Source organism: Nomascus leucogenys, chromosome 12, assembly GCF_006542625.1.
Source record: "Nomascus leucogenys isolate Asia chromosome 12, Asia_NLE_v1, whole genome shotgun sequence".
NCBI classification, from domain to species: domain Eukaryota; kingdom Metazoa; phylum Chordata; class Mammalia; order Primates; family Hylobatidae; genus Nomascus; species Nomascus leucogenys.
This window is the reverse complement of record NC_044392.1, coordinates 99,214,935-99,240,595: the sequence shown is the minus strand read 5'-3', so window position 1 is coordinate 99,240,595 and position 25,661 is coordinate 99,214,935. Positions and strand designations below refer to the sequence as shown.

General features: G+C 36.6%; 1 protein-coding gene across 4 annotated transcripts in view; it reads right to left on the bottom strand.

Moving 5' to 3' along the window:
* ERICH3 (glutamate rich 3) overlaps nt 1-25,661 on the bottom strand; it is a 106,130-nt gene that overhangs the window by 46,937 nt on the left and 33,532 nt on the right. For 2 of the 4 annotated variants that reach the window (XM_003260202.3, XM_030825180.1), the window contains exons 6-8: nt 21,773-21,931; nt 17,216-17,431; nt 6,211-6,391 (exon numbers count right to left, since the gene is read on the bottom strand). In XM_003260202.3, the coding sequence (XP_003260250.2) occupies nt 6,211-6,391; nt 17,216-17,431; nt 21,773-21,931 (556 nt within the window). The remainder of the gene's footprint in view (nt 1-6,210; nt 6,392-17,215; nt 17,432-21,772; nt 21,932-25,661) is intronic. The other 2 variants (XM_030825181.1, XM_030825182.1) reach the window with 2 other exon arrangements.

Below are 25,661 nucleotides of genomic sequence, written 5' to 3'. Positions count from 1 at the left end.
AACAAAAAACTCTACACTAGATGCAACTCATTCTAAAGAACAGACTTATTAAAAAGGTAATTCAGTCATTTACACTTTAGCATTTCTGATGTAAAATTAAACTAGGAAAGAGAAAGCTGAAAAAGGTTAGAGTCTGGGAAAACTAGGATACAATGTATTTAAAAATCCTTTTATCTTAATGATGAATGGACTCCTCAGGTGGTGAAAGCAAGTTTGATTGTTTTTGTTATGGAAGCTTGATTCTACATTCCTGTAATATAAACCGTTCTGCTGCAGTATCATGCTCCATAACTTCCTGAGTTCCCAGTTCAGGCAGAGAGTGCAGTTAAGGAAATGTTGAGAATGGGCTCAGGAAATCAACCCCTAGAAGTGACTGCCCTTCCATCGGATGCTCACGTAGCTGGAGAGTCTATCCAGATATTACTCCATTTTGTTTTTTCATTGTTTTTCAGACTTCTAGAACAAGAGCTGACACCCTTTGCCTTTACTCCTTTGTTACTTATTTTCGTATTTTAAATACAGTGACACCTCCCCATTCTGACTTGATGATTTCTTCATGGAGCAGTGGAAAGAACGTAGTCTAGAAATTAGAAGGTTTTGGTCCATGGCACAGGTGAGTGTATCTTGGTGAGTCATTTAACTTTGTTGCCTTTCAGAATTTTCACCCATAAAACAGAGATGGGGGTGGGTAGAATGCACTGGTCTATCCACAACACGGTCTTAAAGATTTTAGAATGTAAAATATTAGCAAGCATTATATATGATTATAATTATAATATTTGTACAGTTAATTATTTATTGTTCACTGACAGTTGGTAGCACTATTTTAGGCACTAAAGAGAAAAAAAAGTACTGAAAGATATCAAATGTGTTCTCCTCACTCAAAAAGATATCATTAAACAGGAGAGGCAAAATTAATATATCAGTCTTCTGGATTGCAGTCACCAAATCCTCTCTTCTTTAAAATTGTATCTCTGGAGAAGAACTAAAGGCTTAAAACAAACTGAGAAGCATGTATTCAGGAAAAAATACTGAACTTCAGGTAACGGGAATCCGTGCATTTTTGCCTGGGCTACTCTTTTTTTTTTTTTTTTTTTTTTTGAGACGGAGTCTCGCTCTGTCGCCCAGGCTGGAGTGCAGTGGCGCGATCTCGGCTCACTGCAAGCTCCGCCTCCCGGGTTCACGCCATTCTCCTGCCTCAGCCTCTCCAAGTAGCTGGGACTACAGGCGCCCTCCACCACGCTGCCTGGGCTACTCTTATCCCCAGCATCTGCTACTGCCTTATCACAGCAGTTCTAATAGGATAGGCCAGGCCACAGATAACCAGCCGTTTTGCTGTCTGCGGGGGCTGACTTGATTTAGAGTGCAAGGAGAAAAACCCTTGGCCTGTGGTATGACCAGTAATAAGTAGGAATCTCAGAGGCAAGCTAACAGGGAAGGTCAGAGGTTCTAGGGGCCTGTGACTGTAGTTTTGGGTTTTTTTGTTTGTTTTGGTTTTGGTTTTGGTTTTGGTTTTTTGAGAAGGATTCTTGTTCTGTCACCCAGGCTGGAGTACAGTGATGCAATCTCGGCTCACTGCAACCTCAACCTCCTGGGTTCAAGCTGTTCTCATGCCTCGGCCTCCTGAGTAGCTGGGATTACAGGCACACACCACCATGGCCAGCTACATATATATATATAGTATTTTTTTAGTAGAGATGGGGTTTCGCCTTGCTGGCCAGGCTGGTCTTGAACTCCTTACCTTAGGCAGTCAGCCCATCTTGGCCTCCCAAAGTGCTGGGGTTACAGGCATGAGCCACCACAACCAGCCATGACTGTAGTTCTAATAACGGCAAGCAACAGGCCAGTGGACAACTCAAAATTTAAAAGGAAGATAGAAGCAATAAGCCAGTCGTCGAAGCATTTGATAAGCTCCCTATATTTCCCTGGCTAACTGGAAGTGGCATGGATCAGAGAGGGCTCAACCTTTTCATACATCTCCGGCCTACCAGTAGCTTTCCCTTAGGCACAGAAGAAACACAAGAAAACCTGGTGGAAAATAAAAGTTGGAGCATACTTGAAAATTGCCCAAAGTTTGAATGTACCCCTGAACCCACTGTAGTCGGCTGAATTGTGTCCTCCAATAATTCACGACCACCCAGAACCTCAGAATGTGACCTTGTTTGGACATAGGGTTTTCAAAGATATAATTAGTGAAGGATCAAGATGAGATCATCCTGGATTTAAGTTTGGCCCTCAATCCAATGGCTGATGTCATTATAAAAAGAGGTGAGGACAAACAGACACACAAGAATAGCATGTGAACACAGAGGCAGAGATTGAAGTGACGGAACCACAGGCCAAGGAAGGCCAGTTGACAGAGTTAAGAAGAATGCTTCTTGGGGCTTTTCAGAGAGTGTGTCCCTGCCAATACCTTCATTTTTGACTTTTGGCCTAGAAACCCACGAGAGAATAAATTCTTGGTATTTTCAGATATACTTTTGGGGACGTTAGCAATGAGCTATAAAAATACAGAGACTACCCCAAGAGTCGAGACTAAAAAATAGCAATATAATATTTTTTAATCTGAGCAAAACATGGCTGGCTCTGCACCAGGATGATGAAGGCTAAATTTCACAGATTTAATTTTGGTAAGTTACTATTAAAAAAAAAAAAAAAAAGAAGGAAAAAACAGAAACAACAATAACCTTTGATAGGGAAAAGTCAGAATCCAGAATTCACAGGAACTTTAAAATACCACCCAAATATGTAGTTTTCAACAAACGATCAAAAGACATGTTAAAAAAAAAAAAAGGGAAAATGTGACATATACTAGAAATAAAAGCAATCAAAACCACACCTAGGAGTCTAATCAAGAGCAACATGTGTCTACACAAAAACTTGTGTTTTTATGTTCATAGTCCCAAACTAGTATCAATACAAATGTCCTCTCACTGGGGAATAAATGTTTTAAAATATGGTATATCCATGTAATGGAACATACTCAGCAATATAAAGAGAGAGCCACGACTGATACTACAAATATGCATGACTCTCAAAAACATTACGCTGAGTGAGAGGAAAAAGACAAAAGACTACCCATGGCATGATTGTGTTTATAGGAAATGTCCAGAAAAGAAAATCTGTACAGTCAGAAAGCAGATCAGTGTCTTCCTGGGGCTGGCTACGAGACAGGGACCAACTGTCAGAGAGAACAAGGGAACTTCCTGAAGTGCTGGAAATGTCCTGCACCTGGTTTGTGATAATGGCTGCACGACTCTGCACAATTCCAAAAAGAAACTGAATTATACACTTACAGTGAATACATTTGATGGCATTTAATCTACACCTCAATAAAGCTATTTTTTTAAAACTGAAAAAAAAAGTCAATGAATAAAAGAAAAATAAGAAACAGGGCTGAGCGTGGTGGCTAAAGCCTGTAATTCCAATGCTTTGTGAGGCCAAGGCAGGGAGATTGCTGGAGTCCAGGAGTTTGAGACCAGACTGGGCAACATAGCAAGACCCTATCTCTATAATAAATATTTAAAAATTAGCTGGGCATGGCTGAGACAGGAAGATCACTTTACCCTAGGAGCTGAAGGCTGTAGTGAGCTATGATTGTGCCACTGCACTCTAGTCTGGGTGAGAGAGAGATTGTCTCTTAAAAAAGAAAAAAATGAAAAACAGTTAATGTAAGTCAAAGCACAATGAACTGCCTCAGTTTTGAGTGTGGACCGAAAGCTATTGGGATAAAACAGAGCAGAAGTCAGAGAGAAAGCTACACAGCCGTAATCTGAGTCCTAAAAGATGGGTAAGATTTGAATTTGAAAAGGAGAAAAGATAAAGTATTATAGACAAGGGAAATAGCACAAGCAGAGGCAAAATAATAGTGTGTATGGGACAGTGAAGCAGCTGTATTTGCCAGAGCATAACGAGGAATGCACAGATAGATGCAATAGGATCCGGTTATGGAAATACAGGAAAATGGGGCAGAAAAGAAAGGGATTCTAAGAAAGCCAGAAAAAAAAATGTTACTTTTTTTTTGCACTTAAAATGAACCCAAGAAGCCATGGTTTGCATTGTCTGAAAAGATAAACACGGCAAATAAAAATGCCTGTGAAGAAATTGTACTCTACAAGTAGCAGAAAATATTCAGTAACTTCATAGATGTATATAATAAACAATCAGCTTGTGGCTTGAAGTCTAAAATCAAATTGCAAGACATCATTAATTACTTAGGAATAAAGGATGCACTTGCCACATTTCTAAATAATTAATTTTATTGTTACTTCTAATAAAAAGGCAAGACGAATTAACAAAAGCCAAATTTTAATGAGTTTACCGCTCCAAGCACAATGTTAAATGCTCCCCCTCCAACTTTTGTTAACAGAAATCTTTTAAAACCCTATTCACATTTTATGGAATCACGCACAGCTTTGGTTTGTAGAAAGGGCAGATTCTTTTCAGTCCAGCTAAATTGCTAAGATTGCTGAAGCACAAGTCAACTCTGAGCCACCCAACTTTTCAATTTTGAGCAATTACTTTCCTGGCAATCAAGGGCAAGCTGAGACAAAATTATTGCATGGACAGGATTCAATTATTTAAGTCCCGATTCCATCCTGTTATTCAAGACTGTCCAATGCCATAACAAAACGTCCCAGCATCAATATGTATGCAAAATAACACTGAGCCAAGTAACACCCTTTCTCCCATAACCTTTGGTTTTTCATTCTCATCACAGAGTGTACGTCGTCTACCAGAGAATCACTTAGCTAAGCCTCATTCTTTTTTCACTTGTATCTACCACATTTTCCAGCAAATAGATGTTATATATGCATTTTGTTGAATAAAGTGTGATCTAAAGTCCAGGACAGTTTTCATCATGTTAATTCCAACTTTACAGCTAATTTCAGCATTCTCCTAAATTAATAGCTGAAAGTTATACTTTAAAAAAATAAGTGTATGTATCTATGCCACTATCATTAGGGGTTTCATACCACTCGTATCGTGAAAATGTAGGAAACTCCATGCTACTCAGAATAGCTCACTGGGCCTGCCTGGAACTGATCAAGGGCCTTGCACCTAGCCAGGGGCTTGGGATTTGCTCTTGACTCTGGTGTTACCTTGGGGAGCCACTCCACCTCTGGAATCATCTCATTTTCCTCGTCTACAAAATGAAAGGAATGAACTCTGGAATGCTACAGCAAAATAAACAAGGTAAATTGCATTCCTACCAAATATATAAAATGGAAATGGAAAGAAACAGTTTCTGACATCATTGAGCATTGTATTATGTTTCACTTTAAGTTAAAACTGGCATTTAAGTGTTTACCATTTTTGTGATGGAAAGTTTTACACATGTAATTCCTCAATATGAATTTATAGTCTCTCTTTAAGGACTTGAATTTTATTTAAGTAATAGTCACTGTCTTCAATTAATGAGGGAAATCAGAAAGACTAAAAGTAAAAATTCCATGTTTCTCCCCAATTCTCCCCTTAACTCCTACCAAAATTATCCAAATACATATATTTCTTTTAATTAGTAAAAATGCTATTACTTTTTGGACCCAGTTTCTTAAGCAGGGAAGTTACAATATAACCCTGTAAACACTATTTCTTTTCACTGCTGCTCCCTTGAACTAAATATTGAAGAAAAACATTACAGTATAATTTGCAAAAACCTATATTGCATATAAAAATTATCCTATGCTGACAAACGTGGATTTATGATCAAATGAAAGCAAAAATGTACTAAAAAGCTATTTAGCCAAATTCTCCACCAAGTTATTTAGGTGTGATTCACCCTGCAGTTTATTGGATTTGTGATTTTATCTCAACATACCTCTAAAGAACAAATTGCCAACCTGGTATTTTTCTCTTAGAATAATGTATGGTATAATTCACTACGGGAAGCCAAATAGTTAACTTGTAATTTGGGGGACAGCTTATTCGTGCAACATTTTAATGATCATATATCTCCATCCCAAAATTAATCTGTTACCAGGTTAAATCACTCCAAATCCTTTCTTCCACAATCTGCGAGACTAATTGCTGCTTCAGTTTCAATCATAGAGCAGTAAATCTAGATTTACTTTTAGGCAGCTGGTTTATAAGTCCCTGGATATGCATAATTTCATAAAGTGATTGAAGTCATTTTGATATTATATCAACAGCAGCTTATCTATAGCACCAACTCCAAGCAATTAAAAAACATTCACATTTTATGTGTACCTTTTTCAAGTAGTTTGCCTTTGTAGACACAAAGGTTTTCCCCACCACAGTGCTGTTGATAAACTTTAATTTCATCACGGAAGTCAGGATTATCAGAAGATAGGTGCACATTTTTCCCCAAATAGATCATTGTAATAGCTGCATTACTATGCAAGGATGTTTTATGAATCCTTCTTGAATCCTGAAATGAACAAAAAAATGAGGCTTATTAACGAATTACTTTCTAATGAGAGTTCTTACCTGACATTGTAATATGAAGAATAAAGAAGGTTATTTTTAAGTACCTACCAACAAAATCTAAATAAAGTGTCAATTTACAAATGCACAAAAAGTCAAACCCATTGCAAAATAAATCCTCCTAAATAACTATAACATATATGTTTTGGCTTTGTATTTTTAATGTAAATAATGGGGATTTGGATAGAGTTTGTCATTTTTTGCTTTAAGTGCAAGTGTGTGGGGAGGTGTGTGGGAGTGTGTTTGTTATATATAGCAAAAATTTCAATGACACCAAGAAGAAACTTTTGGCTCTTTTAGCTGGTTCTCCAATAAAAATCCAAACAAATGAACTAAATAAATATTAGTAATATCATTTTGTTTCAGTTTGAACTGACTTAGGGATTCAGCAACAGTTTTTGTAATAGGCTGCTTTATCTTTACAACTGAGCACTGACAACACATCCTTCCCTGGGCTTATTCCATCTGAGAGGGAGATGCACATGTATGATTTCTTCTACGGTCATTCTGAAGATCGGGGTCATCAATAATTTGTGCTTGGGACTATCCAGTTTCACAGGGGCATTCAGTTGATTGAAAAATCCAATATCAATATTGTTTATAGTATCAAAACAATCTACCGAACAAAGTCTCTAAAATTACTACAAAAATCTATTTGATATCCTATGGCATTGCCCAATTTAAATTATTTATAAAATATGCAGTAAATGTGTACGCCAGAAAATCAATGTCCTAGGCATGGACTCCTAATTAATTGTTTGAAATATTTTCATAATAGTGGATGAGCACAGTGTTTGCCTGACCTCTACGAGGAAGAGGAGGAAGTAGAAGCAGAACAAAGGAAAGGAGGAAGAAGCAGAGAAATAAGAAAGGCTGAGAGGGTTGAAAGACTTTACGGGGGGCTAGTAAGAAAACTGTAGGCCTCTAGAATTGTACACAGTCCAGCCTTTCCTTCTCATCTACTTCACTTTTCTAAAAATCAATTTTAAGCTAGACAAAAAATGTGCAGAGACCAACTTTAAGTGGATCCAAGGCAGTAATTTGAGTTGATTCCATCAAATTATAGATGCATGAGAAGCACGCATTTTCTAAAGAATAACAAAGCTGCAACAAACATTTTTGAAGGAACTACTAAAATATTTCCATCTCTAAACTCATCCTCTTCCACTTCAGATAATTTTTTTTTTCCATTTCATTCTATTTCTCTGAAGCAAAAACCAGAGGAAAGAAATCTGATGGAATGAAATTCTGCTAGCAACCGTCTGAAAGTATAAATGAGGGAAAAAGTCCAAGATTTAAAAATTCAAGCAAATTTTCTTGCCTGTTGGAAGGAAGAGCTCTCAAATAAAGAGATAATCAAGAGACATATTACAGGGCATCAAGAGCCATGAAAGTAAATCAGCAAACTGGATAATTTCTTGCAGATTAGAAATATCTCCCTGAATCACAGTTGAAGCAATGGGATGATGCCAGGTCTGGCTCCTACTTGGAAAATCATAATCCCATGTTTCCTCTTGCCTGGGCAACTGTGGAGCTGTGACATGCCTGTGTGCAGCCCACTGCACAATCAGCAGACCTCAGGCAAATCCAGCTCCAAGCTGCGCCTAGCACCTTTAATGAAGTGACTGATTAAATAAAAGCATCCCCCTTTTGTTAAGCAATACTTTCTGAAGCAGCATGGATTTAGAGGTAGCCCTGTGAGTTTGTAGGAGATAAGCACTATATAAATACAAGGTGATAGTGGGATTAGAGTCACGGAAAGACCTGTGTCCTGTGTATGAAATGAGAAACTGGAAGGAGAAACTTTTAAAGAGAAAAATACAGGAAAAGGCAGCCCTTTATCCTTTTCATTTCCTCTTTTTCATATTTCTTTCTGATAAAGCTTATTTCTGATAGTAACATCTCTTTTCCGTTGGGTCTCATTATTTTGTTCTATTTTTAAAAAATATTCCCTAATTATTGCAACCAAGTAAATTTTTTCTGAGTTCTAACAGAAGGCCCAAGCGACAGCTCGTGATTAAACATATGCACTAGGAAACAAACAGTAGTTTCTTTCAATTGACTGAATTGCCTCTATACTTACCATCTTGCAAAGATATAATGACCAGAGACAAATGAAACTTTAATAAGGTTTCTTGGCCCTTTCTGCTATCCTCAAGTAAGTATCAAAATCTTCCATGAAAATTCAGTTCCATTTGAAGAACAGGAGCAAGACCTCATGCCCCTGCATAACTAAAGCTCATCTTTCTGACTTCCTTCACCAGTTGCTTATGACTTTCCTTCTCATTTCTTTTCAGATTTCTCAGGCAAGTACAACTGAGCTGATAAATAAACAGCAAGCCCATTGAGTGGTTAACTCATCAGCCATTATATATTTGCAACATTTGGCATTCAATTGATATACTAAGTTTTCACTGAAATCTCTTTTATCCATGCCCACACAAACAGTATAGGTGTCAAAGGGCCTGTTCTTGTTGACAGTGTTGGGCAATAACTCCTTTCCATCTTCTTCACGAAGCCCTGGTGAATTCTGGACATCAAGTAGGGTGACCGTGAAATTTATCATCCAAACTTGGACACACAGTGAAAGAAATGTTACTAATAATTAGGAAATGGGGGAAAAAGGGCAGAATTTTGAACTATTCCAGGAAAACTGAGAAGTATGGTCACCCTACGAATTAGTCTCCCCACTAAAAGTGGGATATCCCTCAAAATCTCCCTCCTGTTGGAAATCAGAGTGATTTATTGTTATTCAACAGATCACGTGACTCTCCTGCTTAAAGCCCTCCAGTGATTCCCATTTTCCACGGGATAAGTTCCAACATTCCCCAGGCAACATAAAATGTGTTATATTTTCTAATACCTACTATCTCCCAGTGATTGCAATTTCTCATGCTACATTTAAATGTCTAGCAACTGAACTGCTTGTAGTGGCCCAAACACTATCAACTACTTTTAATCCCCAGGCCTCTATAATTGTATGAGTCACATGACATTGGAACTATTTCCTCGTATTCTCTCTCTCTCCGTAGATAAGGAGGACGTCCTACTGATCTTCATGACCCCAGTAACTTGCCAGTGCTGATGCTTAGTAAGGACCTAATTAACATTGATCCAACTGGACACACACATGGAATAATTAGGCATTCTATATTCTGTCCTTTCCATATTCTGATAAAGCTACAGTAGGTTGGTTCTACCCTAAATAGGAAGCTTGCTACATTTATAGAAACTCAATAGTTACCAGAACAGGAAAACTGATTCACAGCGTCTTGTTAAACCAACACCGACTTTGGTGACTATGCCTTGATAAAGATTGATACAAAACCAACCTGACCATAAAGAGTGGCAATCCTCATGTTGATGCTGGTGGCCGTAGGGAGAGAAAATCTGACACAAGCCAGAGGAAGAGTGTTCATATCCCAAAGACTTAGGAAGCAGCTGGTTGTATGAAAACCTCACAGCACTACATTACACATGTTCTTCCCTTTCTCTTCTCTTTCTCTCTGGTTTTGCCTCCCACTTTGCTTTTAGTATGGTTTCTCTTTTCATTGTCTTTTGGGCCATTTTTCTTCCTACTTTGTAAACTTTACCTCACTCTTATTCCTAACGTGCCCAGAAACACCTCAATCCTTACAGAGGCATCAGAGCTCTAGATTTTTCAGGGTCTATCTCACCTATTCCTTCCCACAGAAATCATAATAAGGGTTCCTGCTCACATTTCCTTCCCCACTCCCTCTGCTTCCTAACCTACTCTGGTGCTTCCTTGTGTGGCTCTGCATGATGTGGTGTAAGAGTTATTATTAATATTATTGAAGATGGGGTCTTGCTGTGTTGCCTAGGCTGGAGTACAGTGGTGCAATCATAGTGGTGCAATCACTACAGCCTTAAACTCCTGGGCCCAAGCCAACCTCCTGCCTCAGCCTCCTTAATAGCTAGGATTACAGGTGTTAGAGATCGGGTCTTGTTATGTTGGCCAGTCTGGTATCAAACTCCTGACCTCAAGCGATCCTCTTGCCTCAGCCTTTCAAGTCACTAGGATTACAGATGTGAGCCACTGCACCTGGCCTTGTGATGGTTAATTTTACCTATTAATTTAGCTGGACTCCAATGCCCAGGTTGGCAGACATTATTCTGGATGGATCCCTGACCAATGTATGTGGTGTGTCCCCTCCTCTTGGGAACTGTGAGTAACAATCTATCTTTCTGAGGGCAATTGTCTCTTAATCTGTCAGTCTCACCATACCTGAATAATTTTTTAAAGCCCACATTTTAAAATAGCCATACAGAACGATATACCTACTTTCATTAAGAAAGGGCCAACTAGTCAAGGTTTCAAGCAGTAGAGGAGCACGTTGAGAGTTTTTCCATAAAGTTTAATTTAGCACCATTATGTAGAATCTAATAAAACCGAGATGAATTTTGTTTATTTTTTTTTCCCCTTTCTGCTTTTCAATCTCAGTTCCCTGGTTCTATCTGCTAACTTCCTACTGATCATTCAAAGCCCATTTCAAATGCCACCTTCTCTAGGAGGCATTCTCTAATCTCCTCAGTCAAAACTAATATTTCTTTCCTCTATGTTTCTATTGTGCTTTATTTATGTCACAATTATAGTACTCATCACAATATATCATGGCTAATTGTCTATATATCTGTCTGTCTTGCTAGACTGCAATCTTTCTGAGAGAAAGAGTTTAGTCTTACCCATCTTGGTAACCTCAGGACCTAGCATATCATTTGCCATTATCAACAAAAACTGGACTGAGCTATGTTCTCATTTAGATGCAGGACAAGTATATAGATGATTGCAATAGTTCCATTAAGAGATTAGTTAGCAAGTCCCTGAACTAGAGATGTAGCAGTAAGGATGAAAAAGGATTATCAGGTACATGAGCCACTGTTCAGGTACCATCTAGAGCTGTGCCATCCAGGACAGCAGCTATTTCCCCCATTTGGATTCTGGGCATAAGAAAGGTAGCTCATTTGCTGTAAGTATAAAATATTCATTGAATATCAAAGACATAGTATAAGAAAATATAACATAATTAAAATTTTTCAGATTGATTACATGTGGAAATGATATTTTAGATATACTTGATTAAATAAAATATATTAAAATCTTAAAATTTATTTCATGTTTCTCTTTATCTTTTTAAATTGACTATTAGAAAATTTTAGAATTGCATATGTGGCTTGCCTTCTATTTCTGTTGGACATCTCTGATCTAGAGAACTTAGCATCTAGCTGGATGTGCAATGCACAAGGAAGAAGAAATTATAGATTTTGAGGCCAAATTATAGGACAAAAGTTTGTGCTTTAAGATAAGTAAGGCAACTGAATGGAGAAACTGGCTTAAGTTGTAACCATGTTGAATTTGAGGAGCAGTAGGACCTATCAATTGGGCATCTGTAATTGCACAGGGCTTATTTGGTACCTAGGAGGTAGATAGGGGGCTTTCATGGAAAAGTCTCAAACTAGTATCATAAACTTTTTGCCCTCTCTTTCAAAAAATGTATAAAAAATTAAAGCAAACTTTGTTATTGGTTTCTAAAATAGATAAACATAACCATTAAGTAGGTTCTTATTTGGAAGCCTGTACTTTCACTTTTATAAAAGCTATATATGAAACTTTCCACATTTTCAGCAGGCTGCTGTGTAGAGTAGGTGACTGGTAAGGTTAGACTACCTCGATCCTGAATGGGAACACAAAAGTCTGGAGGTGAGTGAGGTAAACCTTAGTGCAAAATGTAACTAGTCTCATGGATTCTGTAAATGCAGTATAAAGCTCTGAAGGTGCTAGAACAAAACAGGACAAAGCAACAGAGTCCAGAGACAACTTGCTGGACTGTGAGTCCTACCACACCTTGCCATTTGGCTCTACTGATCATCGCCAGAGACATGAATCACAGAAGCCAGAGACCACGTTGTTCTACATATTCGTAGAGAAGCAGGTGGTGGCTACCAGCAAGCCACATTTCATTGCTTTTTACTCTTTCTTTCCTTTTTTAAAGAGCCTTTAAAAGATGCTTTGCTGGATGGTAGTCATAAAATGAAAGATGAATTTATGTGTAAATTAGTCACAGAGCCATCTGCCCTTAAACGAATCTTTTCTATATCTAAATAAACTCAAGTATTAATGTAAAAGTGTGTGACTCTCCCCACTGAGACAATTTTACTCGATGCCTAAGGATCAGGGCTAGAGTGAACTCCAACAGACATCTAGCATGGAATCATGTGTGAAGATGACTACATCTTGAATAGAAAAACAAGTGTGAAGGCTGAAGCCTCTAGGGATGGGTAGATTTATGGGTGGAGATGAAAAATAATCGCAAAGGAGTAGGACAAGAGGTAAAAGGAGACCGCGAGGAAGCATGAAAACAGAATGCCACGGAAGGCAAGAGAGGAGAGGTTTAAGGAAGAGGCAATTAACAGCATAAAATTCTACAAAGAAATGTTATGGTAAGTTAAAAAAAACTAAGATGGTAGAAATAAGTCTAAATATATCACTAAACAAAGTAAATATACTTGGACTAAACTCATTTATTAATAGAACAGAGATTCTCAGATTGAATCAAACACAATCCACCCCTATGTTACATAAACATATTTAAAGCCTAAAGTTTAAAAGTAAAGACACCAAAAGACTAAAAGTGAAAGGAATATGTACACACATATGCATATACACACACATACATATGTGTATATATACGGTTAACCCTTGAACAACATGGGTTTGAACCATGTGGGTCCACATATATGCAGATTTTTTTCAATAAGTATATTGGAAAATTCTTTGGAGATTTACCACAATTTGAAAAACTTGAAGACAAACTGTATGGCCTAGAAATATTTTGAAAAATAAGAAAAATGTATGTTATGAATGCATATAATATATGTAGATGCTAGTCTGTTTTATCATTTACTACCATAAAATACACACAAATCTATTATAAAAAGTTAAGATTTATCAAAACTTACACATACTCTTAACAGACCATGCATGGTGCCATTTACAATCAAGAGAAATGTAAACAAACATAAAGATGCAATATTAAATCATAACTGCATAAAATTAACTGTAGTACATACTGTACTGCTGTAATAATTTCATAGCCACCTTCTGTTGCTATTGTAGTGAGCTCAAGTGTTGTGAGTATCCACTTAAAATGCCATGTGACACCAGTCATGTCCACACGAGCAATTCATCTCTTTAGTAAATCACCTATCAGCGTAAAAAGTAATCCCTCGAAGTTCTTACATATTTTCCATCGTGTTTAGCGTAATACTGTAAACACTGAATAACATCATGGGACTCAATGAAGTTTCACTTGGAGAAGCACTCCAAGAAGCAAAGTCATGACATTACAAGAAAAGGTTGAATTGAATTCTCTAGCTGAGGTTGCTCACAGGTGGACGATTCATTTTGTAAAGAGAAGACATAACTTATGGTATGGATAAATACAGTACAGTAGTATAAATGTATTTTCTCTTATTTACAGTTTTCCTAATAACATTTTCTTTTCTCTAACTTTGTAAGAATACAGTATATAATACAAATACATACAAAATATGTGTTAATTGAATATTTATGTTATTGGTAAGGCTTCCAGTCAACAGTAGGTTATAAGTAGTTAAGTTTTGGGGGAGTCAGAGTTTATATACAAATTTTTGACTGTGCAGAGAAATGACACCCCTTCCCCCCATGTTATTCAAGTGTCAACTCTCCATATACAGTACACACACGCACACACACACAGACACACACACACTAATCTAAAGAAAATAAGAAGTATTATTAGACAAAATAGATTTTAAGACAAAAAGTAATATGACAAAAAGGATCTCCTCACCAGTAAGATTAAAATAATCTTAAGTCTGAGAGCATACAAGATTTTCTAAACATTTACAAAACAGAACTTGGCATAATTACAAAGACAAATTGACAAATCCATAATTATAGAGAATGGATTTTCATTATAACTCAAGAATTAAGAGACTAAACACATAAAAAGTCTACAAATGTAAAAATATGAGTAACATAATTAACATTTATCTATTGGACATTTATAGAACCTTAATTTCAGCATTTAAAGAATATGATTCTTTCCCAAAACTGAACATATATTAGCTCACAAAGCAAGTCTCCACAAATACGAAGGAGTTAAAATCACACAGATCAAGAATAAGATGCATTTTTAAAAGTAGCTTTCAGTGAGCACAAAAGGAGTTCTTAGAATTGAAACATGGCAGGAGAAAAAACTCAGTAGAATGTGTGGAAAATAAAATTGAAAAAAACCTCTCAGCGAGTAGAACAAAAAGACACAGACGTAGAAAGTAGGAGAGAAAAGCTAAGAATCTTAGAGCATCAGTCTAGTAGTTCTAACATTCCCAAAATAGAGATTCCAGAAAGAGAGAAAAAAGGTTTTTTTCTTGGAAAAAAAAAAAACAGTAAGTCAGACTGAAGCTCTGTGACTCAGGAGACAGACATGATAAGGTCTGTCAAAGCCAGCATGCCTGCTGACACCATGCTGTGCTTCTAACCTGAATGCAGAATCTCAGGGGGACCTGGCTCAGATGCTTATTTGTGCTTCACTTGTCATGACCCTGGGATGAAGAAGCTGCTGCTCCCTCCTCCATGCCCAGCTACAGAAGCCCATTCTCCTGGTCATTTTCCTGCTGGACATCCAGTGTCTGGCTCACACTAGGACCTCACCAGATACCTTGACACACTCATGACCTGACCACTCTGACTTCCCCAGAAGGGGCTTTTAAAACTGTTTAAAAACCAAACCCAGGCGGTGACCCAAAGATTCTATTCAGCTTATTTTCTTCCAGAAATAGTGTCCTTTTATACGATGATAGGTTTGAGCTTATTTCTGAAGTTTTATGCATATAAGCGATAGAACTCTAAAGAAAAGCAGGGACATAGTTCACAAGGAAGTCAGCATGGTGGTTGCTCTGGAAAAAAAGTAAAGAATGATGGGGCAGGAAAAAGGGGGCTCTTGCATATAATATGATAGTAGAGTTCATCGTGAAGGTGTAGTGAGTGCATGGTACTTGCTTGGTTATCGTTGTTGAACTTCTACATATAGATAAGACTATATATTCTTATGGCTTATGAGACATTTAAACTTGTGTTTTAAAAGAGCACGAACAGGTAGAATGTATCCCAGTAATATATTTTAACATCAGAAAATCAAATCCTGCCCCCCAAGTGTTCAAGAATGATGAGTAAGTCACTGTTTTTGCTAAGTATGAGCCACATCTTTTGAGAGCATGTTCACTGGCCAGGTAGAAACCAATGCCAGCATGCAGAGTGAGAAATTCAGTTAGTAGATGTGGTAGATTCTATTATTGTTCCAAATATTCACTGCCCTTTTCTGTGAGAGACTGATACTTCCTACTCCATTGAGGTCAGTCTTGGTCAAGGGCTTGCCAAATGGCATTCAAGTGTAAGTGACATGTGCCACTCCTGAGTGGAACCTTAAAAGCATTCTGTGGTTCTGTTGCCCATGAGGCCAACATATTCCAGACTCCTTCATTCTGAGCTGTTCCTCCACTCTGGGTCCTAGAATTACAGCTGACCAACAGTAGATAAAATTGTGAGCAAGAATATTGTTGTAAGTTGAGTTGCCTGGGGTTGTTAGACTAAGCTCCAGTAAACTGCTCTATAGAGAACTTACCAATGAAGAACAAGATAAAACAGAAGTCTAAGGTTGCAGCATGTGAGGAAATAATTTGCTCCTTTATCAAAGGCCTGGATATGTTGAGAGACAGAGATGAGTATTAGAGGAAGGCAGCAAATCCAAATTAGAGAGAATGACAGTACGAGCTACCACCGACAGTGAAAGAGTATCTGATCAAAGACACAGGGCAAGGGTGGGCCTTGGGGATGAGAGAGAAAACATCCTGTCAAAGACAGCAACCAAGGGAGAGAACTGGTAAAAGTAGAGTTGAAAAAAGGAAATTCAAGCGAGCAGGAAGAAGATGGTCCCCATCTTCTGAGAAGGTTAGAGGTAAGGACAGCTGCTGGGAGTGAGATGTGGACATGGGGTGAATAAGGTTCCTGAAAGTGAAGTTGGTTTTTAAGAATCTATGTGCACGCTGGCACTTCACTTCCTGATGGTCAGTCAGTGAAATGTTGACCCAGCTTATTTGCCAATCACAAAACCTTCATTTAATTGCTATTGGTTGTATATTTAACATAATAAAAATGAAGAGATATTTTGCCTTCTTACTAGCTTGTATGTGTATAAAGTCCAACAGGCCTTAAAACTGTTTATTCTACTAGTATTTTGAGGAAATCAGTACAACAAACTGTAATCTCTTCAAAAATTACTGAAATAATTTTTCTATGTATGATACAGTAATTCGCCATAAATTGTTCAAAATAAACTATATTATGTTTTTTAGGTATATCAAGGTTTCTGAATTTTCACAAATTAGATGTTAAGATATTTCTAACAACATGTGACTGAACAGGTGCATTTAAGGAAATAAATGATTTGGAAATAGGTATTGGTCAAATTACATTTGACCCCAAGAATTGTTAAATCTTTTATTATTAATTGTGCTAAACTCATTATGCAGCTGAATTACTCAAGCCTTTGGTTTCAGATACATTCAAGCTTACTTATAAAATTGTATTTCTTTACACACAACATTTTGCATGCAATTTCCTCCAAATTCTTTTACTGCAAACCTAGAAATCTAACAGTGCAATGTAATCTGAGATAAATTAATAAAAGAAATTTTGTTCCATAATCACCTTGGTCAAAAGAGGTTCTAAGCCATTTGGAGCAGTGGTTGGACGAAATCTTCTCCTTCTCCATGTGTCAGATCTATTTTCTCTTGTGATTTTCCCATTTGGGGGAAGTGGAGGAGGAATAGGCATCATGTAACTGTTAATGTTTGGAAGTTGATATGAATTCATTCTCTGTGAATTGCCTATGGAGTTCCTGAACTTCATCACTGCCTTCTTGCCCTGTAATCATATTTCATCACATAAGAACCAATGAAACAGAATCAGTGACTCAATGTAACCCAAATTTAAAGACAAGCCTAAATGGTTGACATTGCAGGCAAACACAACTGATATCGCTAGACAAACTCAAAACACTCCAGTCTGCTGAAAAATGACACTTTGTAGTATCTGCAGCAAATTAAAAATTCTAACCTTGTGTGGTATATTTTTTAACTAACATAAACTGATGACACTTTTATAGTACTTTTGGGATTTTTCTTCAACAATCCATTAAACCCAATACAATTAAACAATTTAAAATCAAGAAGTTTGAAGTGTTGTGCTTTAAAGCAGAGCTTTAGTCCACTTAGCAACAGGAAATTAGGACTTTTTTCATATTCTTATTTCAAGCATCTAGGTATTAGAATATGCAGGGTTTGCAAAGCTGTAAACAAACTGGCATGTACTGTTTAGCATAAATAACTCATGTACTATTTAGAGTAAATTATTACATTTACAGAGGAAAAATTAAAATATTTATCAAAATTTTAAGGTATATATCCTTTGACCTAGAAATTCTAGTGGTAGGAATAAATCCTACACAGATGACTATACAAGTTCACTAATATAAATGTGTATAAGGATATATATACACACATGCACACACACACACACATATATATAAAGAAGTTAGTTGCACAAAATGTAACATCATATAAGTCCATCAATAGGAGGATGTTTAACTAAATCTTGCTTTGTCCCTATGATAGATCTCGCCAGGCTTAAACAAAAATAACATGAATCTATTTATCCTGAAATAAAAAGGTTCATATGGTATGACCATAAATTTAAATAATTTACGTGCGAATTCTGATTAAAAAGAAGAATGACTGAAAAAATTTGAATGTGGGGCTACCTTTAGGGATATACCTTCATATTGTTTTAGAGTTTAATCAGCATATGTTATTTTAATGATTAAAAAACACCAAAGGTATAGTCAATAATTACATTTGTCAGGTATAAGTGAGTCACTGAATTTTCACAAATTGGTAATTTTTGTGTATCTGAGGTAGTTTTCCAAATTTTAAGGACTATTTAAGTAGGTTTATCTATTTTGCACCAATCTATTTCTATTTCTACAATATGAATTTATATTGTACTTATGTTTATTTTTAAATTTCTAATTAAGTTTTGATCAACTTAGTTTGTATTTTAATATGCTTATTTGTGAAAAATTATTTTGTAGAAAGAAAAGTCATTCTCCAAATATCTCTCATTGCTAAATGAGCAAAAGGAACTCGTAAGTGAAGGGTATGGATAGCCCATATTTTGATTTAAAAAAGCATATGAACCGAAAGAGGTTTAACTGGATATTCACCAAGGAGTTTATAATTGTTAGAATGGTTGATATTGCATTTTGTCATGCTCTAATTTTTCTTTTCTTATATTTTCCATTTTTTCTGTAATGGAGTACATTTATATTATAATAAAAAATAAAAATAAGTAAAAAACAATGACAAGAAAATCAATGAATCTAGAACTTTTTGTGTTTAAGGATTTAAAACAAAATTATTTCTGAGTAGGCATCAATCAATTACTGCCTTCTTTGAAAATGGTTTACCAGTTTTTCAAAAAAATTAACATGTTGTTCTTTACCTTGCTTGTTTTAGTTCAACAGCATTTTGGACATCTTTTCATTCCAGTGCAAGTAATTATATTTTTAAATGTACTTTAATATAACATAACAAGTTAAAACAATACCCTATTACTTAGGTATCTTCCAATTGTTCACTATTGCAAACACAACAGTACAAAATATTCTTGAATCTGTTTCTTTACCATATTGTGTATTCCTAGGATAAATGCCTACATGTTAAAATGCCTGAGCATGTTCATTTAAAATGGTGAGAGATATTTCCATATTGCCTTCACAAATACTTGTACTAATTTCTACTTCTACCAATGATACATGAGAAACTCTCATTCTAACAACATTCGTTTTCAATCAAGTCATTATTTTTACTCATTTGCATCTCATCCAGTCTGTTTTTGACCAAATCACTTTTGCCTAAATTAAAGACTCTCACTCTTGCTACTTAGCAAAGTTCAACCTATTTCTATCTGTTGTACCTTCAAGTACTTTCAACATGTATATACTTTACTCTTTAAAAAAGCAATAAAAGTTTTTTGAGTGCTCGCTACGTACTCAGCAATGTACAGGATATTATTCTTCTTTAGGAGCTTCTTGTCGGATTTTATATTAAATCATTTTCATCATCGATGCCATTGAAAAAAATTACAGATAAGACATAATCACAGTATACTTTGTCTGTGAACATTACACTATAAGCTCTAATAAGTTACTTTTGTCTGTCTTGATGCCTAAAGCAGTACCAAGGCCATCATAAATGCTCAATAAATATTTACTAAATGAAAAGTGAGTTTAGCTAGTTGACATTATTGTGGAATTTATCTCAATCTTGTCAGCACATGAGAGCTACCATTAGCTGCCTGTCTCTCAATAACACATACCCCAAAAACTTGAAACAGGAAAAGGCCCTGTAAAGATTCAATTAGTAAATCTATCCAATGGCTCAGAACAGATTTGGAGGGTCACATTGAAGGAAAAAAAAAATTGCTCCCCAGCCAGCAGAGCTTAAATAATACCTGATTGATGGTGTTCACATATCTAATGGGACAAAGTATTGATCAAAGTAGCATTAATAATTATGGAACTTAAAAAATAATATAATCACCTTGGCAAGCATGGAAAGTACCCATCCAAGTACTAGCTAGGGAAGAGGAAATCCTACTCATTGGACTTTGAATATTTCTAGTCCTAATGGCAAAGTTACCGCTGGAGGATACAGAGGGTTTTAGCCAAAGACCTTTGAGTTTTCCGGTACCTTTGGCTAGCCCATACCCAAGATGAGACGGGTGTATTAGGCCATATAGGCCTTATACGATTAACATTCTATTACACTATCCCCCCTCATTCTGATTCCATGCTCCCTAGGCAACTTTCTCATTGTGATTTGGCTTCTCATATATGTCTGCCTACTAGGGGATAATGCACTTCTTCTATAAGCCTTGACTATGACATCTCTTGGTGAATAAATAGCCCCTGAATATCATTGAGTTGCCTATTTTCATTTATTATCTAGAGAGAAATGAGCTTGTTTTGAGTTCGTTTAGTTAGCCTGGACAATCTCACAAGATGTGACTATTCCTGGACCCTGGCTAAAACAGGAAATCTCTGGATCTTCAAAGTGGAGACCAGAGCCTAGAAAGTGTCAAACTAATTGACATATGACTCAATAAGTTGCTGCCTGACTGTAAGCAGTCTTCCCTGGATGAAGCACCACCACTTTTGGATTAATTTCTCTTGGTTTCTAGAAAACTATTATTAAATTAACTGAAATAAGATTTATGAAAAGCGCTTCAGAAACTGAAAAGCATATTAAATGGATTAATATATTATTTTTAGAGTTGTATTTATACTTTTACTGTGAAACACAATCACTTGTCTGAATTAATTTCTTAGTGTCAAGGTTATCTGTCAATTAAAAATAAAAATATCTTAATTTCATATATCTTGTGTTTCTTAAATGAAACATAATCATTCCTTTGAACATAATGACAACTGTACTCATGTCACAGGATTTTCTTAAGCTGGCAAAATTTTCTTCATTTTAGAAAAATTAACAGTACCTTCCCTAATTAGTGAATGTACTAATTCTTCCTCCCTATTTAAGTAACTCATGTTTCATGGTTACCATACCTCCTTCCTGTGCTCTAATAAAATAAGGGAAAATTATCTGAGATATAACCTTGAGAGGGTAGCAGAATCAAGCTCCTATGTGTGATAAACTCAGCATTTTTTAAAGATGGACATTCTATTCTTTCTATAGTCAACCTTCTAAAAGTCAAACTTGAAGCAATTTCATACATTGATGGGAAAGTAAGTCAGCATGCAAATGCCAACCTATTCTTGGAAAATTTCATTTTCTAGGTTTCATGCGTTTAAAATTTTGAAGAAGTCAACACTAGGTCTTTTCTGATAGAAGTCATATCTGGTTCGGAAAAGTTTTCCCCTTTGTTTTTCAATCAGCCTTGTAAACTAAGGAGGAATCACCATGCATTATTACCAATCTATTCTTTATTTTTCGCTCCATGACACAAATTACAGGCCTTCCCATTTGAGGAAGACATAATCACAAGTATGTAGTAAGTGTTTCATACATATACAATATAATTTTCACTGTGCAGATTTTAATCGAATATAATACCTTGACCACTGTAAAAACCTATAATAATCTACTCAAAAATTAAAATATATTTATTAACAAAAATAACATTTACCCCAATGGGAAACAGAGCTTCATTTTCCAGTAATGAGGTTTTTGATCTGGACCTTGAAGTTACCTTTGGAACAGTTTCTACTGCAGGATTACTGGGAAGAGGCTGTAATCGAATTGGAGGCTGCATATTTCCTGGAGCAGTATATGGTCGAGGGGCTGTCTAGACAATTAGGGGAAAAAATTCCATTTAAATTAGTATCTTGACATGTTTCCAGAACCAATTAATAACCCAATAAATTGCCTAGAGTAATTAATGGTGCCTTTTTACTGAACAGATTAAACTTTAATTATGTCTTTCCATTATACATACCCTTATGACCCAAAGTATTTGTTAAAACATATGGTGTTGAAGTCCTCTACATAACTAAATGCCACAATTATAGAGTATTCTAGACAAAGGAGATGTCCTCCATTACATTCCTGTATTTTCATTCAAACTTGCTGACAATAACTAATTTATGCTCTTCATACAATGGCTTTGCTCAATTTAATGTTACGTTGAATAATGTTCCTATTTTAGGAGTCTAAAAGTATATTATTGGAATGGACTCATTTCTGTCTAAATGTCTTCAATATAAACGCCATTCTGAATCTTTCAAGCCTTAAGACTGGTGCTGAAGTAAAAGCAGACAGTATAATTCAAACAAAAGAGGAAAGGAAATGCATTACAATTTATTCAACGGCATCCTTGAAATACTAGGAAAACAAAAATAAAAAAATTGTAACTGGCAACTTTGGAAAATGTATATAAAATTGGATATGTTTTGTATGCTAGATATTTTCCATTTGTCCCTCTAGATCTACCATTCACCTTTTCTGGCCTGACCTAAACTCTGGGGGTCACTCCTTTCGGGACTACACCCACTAACCTCAGGATTGCAGCTGGAGTCCACTAGTGACAGGCACTAGCAGGAGATGAGATTAGGGTCTTTCTTCTCCTTGACTCACCCTGCGGGGTCATAATGGGCCAGCTGGGTCCCTCTACCAGAGTCCACAGCTCCTACTGGGAAGCCCTCTCCCAGCTACAGGTACTAGCAGCTGGTTCTGGTGTCCAATTCCTCTGTTCCCCCATTAGGCCTGGGTGCTGTGGCTCCTGATATGCTGACCCTAGCATGCTTAGCATCCCTAGTTGGTTTTCCTTAGCCCTGCCTACTTCTTTGCATATAGCTTATTAAACACTTTCTAATTACACTGTTTGAGCCATCTGTCTGTCTCCTGCTGAGCCACTGACTGATGCATTTTCTAATCAAGAATATACTGCAGCAAATGCCAAAAGTGCTTTTATAGTGCATTAGAAGTGCTTTTGGGGCATTGAAAGAATATTGTTAGTTTAGTATAAAGATTAGCAATGTGGCTGGGTGCAGCGGCTCACACCTATAATCCCAACACTTTGGGAGGCCAAGGTAGGTAGAACACTTGAGCCCAGGAGTTGGAGATCGGCCTGGGCAACATGGTGAAACCTTGTCTCTACAAAAAATGCAAAAATTAGCTGGGTGTGATGATGTGCGCTAGCTACTCGTGAGGTGGGAGGTAACCTGAGCCCAGGCAGGTCGAGTCTGCAGTGAGCTGGGATTGTTCCACTGCACTTCAGCCTGGGCCATAGAGGGGGATGCTGTCTCAGAAAAAAAAAAAAAAAAAAAAAAAAAAGATTATCAATGTGTCCAAAGTAGAATACATCAGACTTTTGACCCAATTGTTCTAATGCAATAAAATAGTAGAAAGTCTATCAAGAATAGTACATACATATTTAGGAAGGAGGATGACAAGGATGGTATATAAGTGACTAATGAAAAGGGTTTAATACATTAACTTTAAAGAATGGTGAACAACAAATATTCAGCTCTGGAAAAGTGTGTGTAAATACTTTAAAAAATGATGATAAGGCAGCTCCTACTACCAAAAACCAGCCTTAGAAGTTAGGCTTGAGAGGCATGTCATATGTTGCTAAATCTCTGATTTTGTTAAGCCAACATTTATTGAATTCCCACCATAGAAACCATGAGAACATAAAAAGTAATTTTTAACATCTAATGGCAACACAAAACAACTAGTGTCAAATGAACCAAGCAAATACTGCCAAACAGACAATAAAATACCTGAGACCAGAACTTAGAAGTAAAAGTTCTTAGAATCTTTAGGGTAAGCCAAAGAGGCTAATACAACTTAAAGTTCCACAGAAGCAGTTAGATTTTATCCCAATGGTAAACAAGAGAAGAAAGTGGATAAGCAGAGAAGAAGGATAAATTTGAATATCCAACCAGGAAGAAAGCTGGTTGTGAGCAAGACATGGGAAGAGCAGCAAAGATAATATTCCCCAATATCTGTTTTCTTTTCTTCACTGGGAACATGGTTATTATGAAAAAAGATGACATTTCCCAGCATCCCTTGGAATTCTGTGTAGATGTATGCCTCAGTTTTGGCCAATAAGATGGGAGCAGAAGTGACACATGACACTTCCAGGTCATGTGCTTAGAGAGAAGATGTGTGCTCTCACTTTACCCCTTCTCTCTCTGGCGAAATATCCAAATGGTGATATACCATCTTGGCTTTTATGGATAAAAGCAACACCCTAAGTGCGGCAGATCAGCAACACAAAAGGAGTCTGGGCTTTTGATGACTTCACAGAGTTAAGATAGCATGCCAGCGGAGACTCATGTATATGCTGAGATGGGGAGGAGACCCTTTTGTTTATGCCAATGTTATCATATTTACAGTTTTCATACACAAACCTATATCACAACCAGTATGAGAAGCCAAGTGGATTGACTAAAGCAGGATTTGGTTTTTTTTTTTTTTTTTTGAGACAGTGTCTCACTCTGTTGCCCCAGCTAGAGTACAGTGGCGCGATCTTGGCTCACTGCAACCTCCGCCACCCGGGTTCAAGTGATTCTCCTGCCTCAGCCTCCTGAGTAGCTGGGACTACAGGCATGTGCCACCAAGCCCGGCTAATCTGTGTATTTGTAGTAGAGATGGGGTTTCACCATATTGGTCAGGCTGGGAGGATTTGGTTTAAAGAAACAAAAAATAAGCCTATATGGTCCAAAAGGTAAAAGGTCTTAAAACCCACAAAGAGAAATTAGAACAGAGGTTTCTGAACAAAGGAATCAAATCACCCAAAATAATTCTTTTGAACTTTGTAAAACAAACATGCCTCAAGGATCTCTCCTGTCAAATAATCCAACTGAACACAAAAACTTGAAAAATCTATGGTAGAAATTTAAGAGAACAGTTTACTGCAAACTAGAACATGATCTATTGGCTGTTGTGCTCCAAATTTTACTTCCCTACATTTGCATATAGATATCATTCAGTTAGATGAATGTGGTAGTCAAATGTTTAACTGATTACATTTATCTCTAAAAGCAAATCTGCACCATTAACTAACAGCTGTGAGCTACAAATTGTTGTAGTTCACATCAGAAGCCACCTTAAATTTGTTATATTTTAAATTGTGTGTAATATATTTTCTTGGAATAAATATGGCATTGTAGCTTAACATTCTGAAAACCATACCAGAATATGAATTGAAATTAACTACCTGGTGATTACTTAGCTTGGCTGAGCATTTCTCATTCTTAGTATATCAGTGTGGGTGAATGTTTCAAGCATATGCAGAATTAGCTGAAATGATTTTCCATAGTTTTAATGGGAGTGGTACAGCTAAAAATCTGTATACTATTTTGAAAGTTTAGGTTACCAAGGGCACTAACGTTGTATTGGATGCTTTCCTTATTCACTTAAAAAAGTTAAAAAAGAAAAAAATCAATGACAATATCTCAAAAGGATTATTATCTTCATCTCAGGGACACTTGGAGATCATGAGTCAAATTTAAAGAATATGTATCCAGATGGAAAAAAAAGGGAGGGGGATTTGGATGTCTGTAAAATGG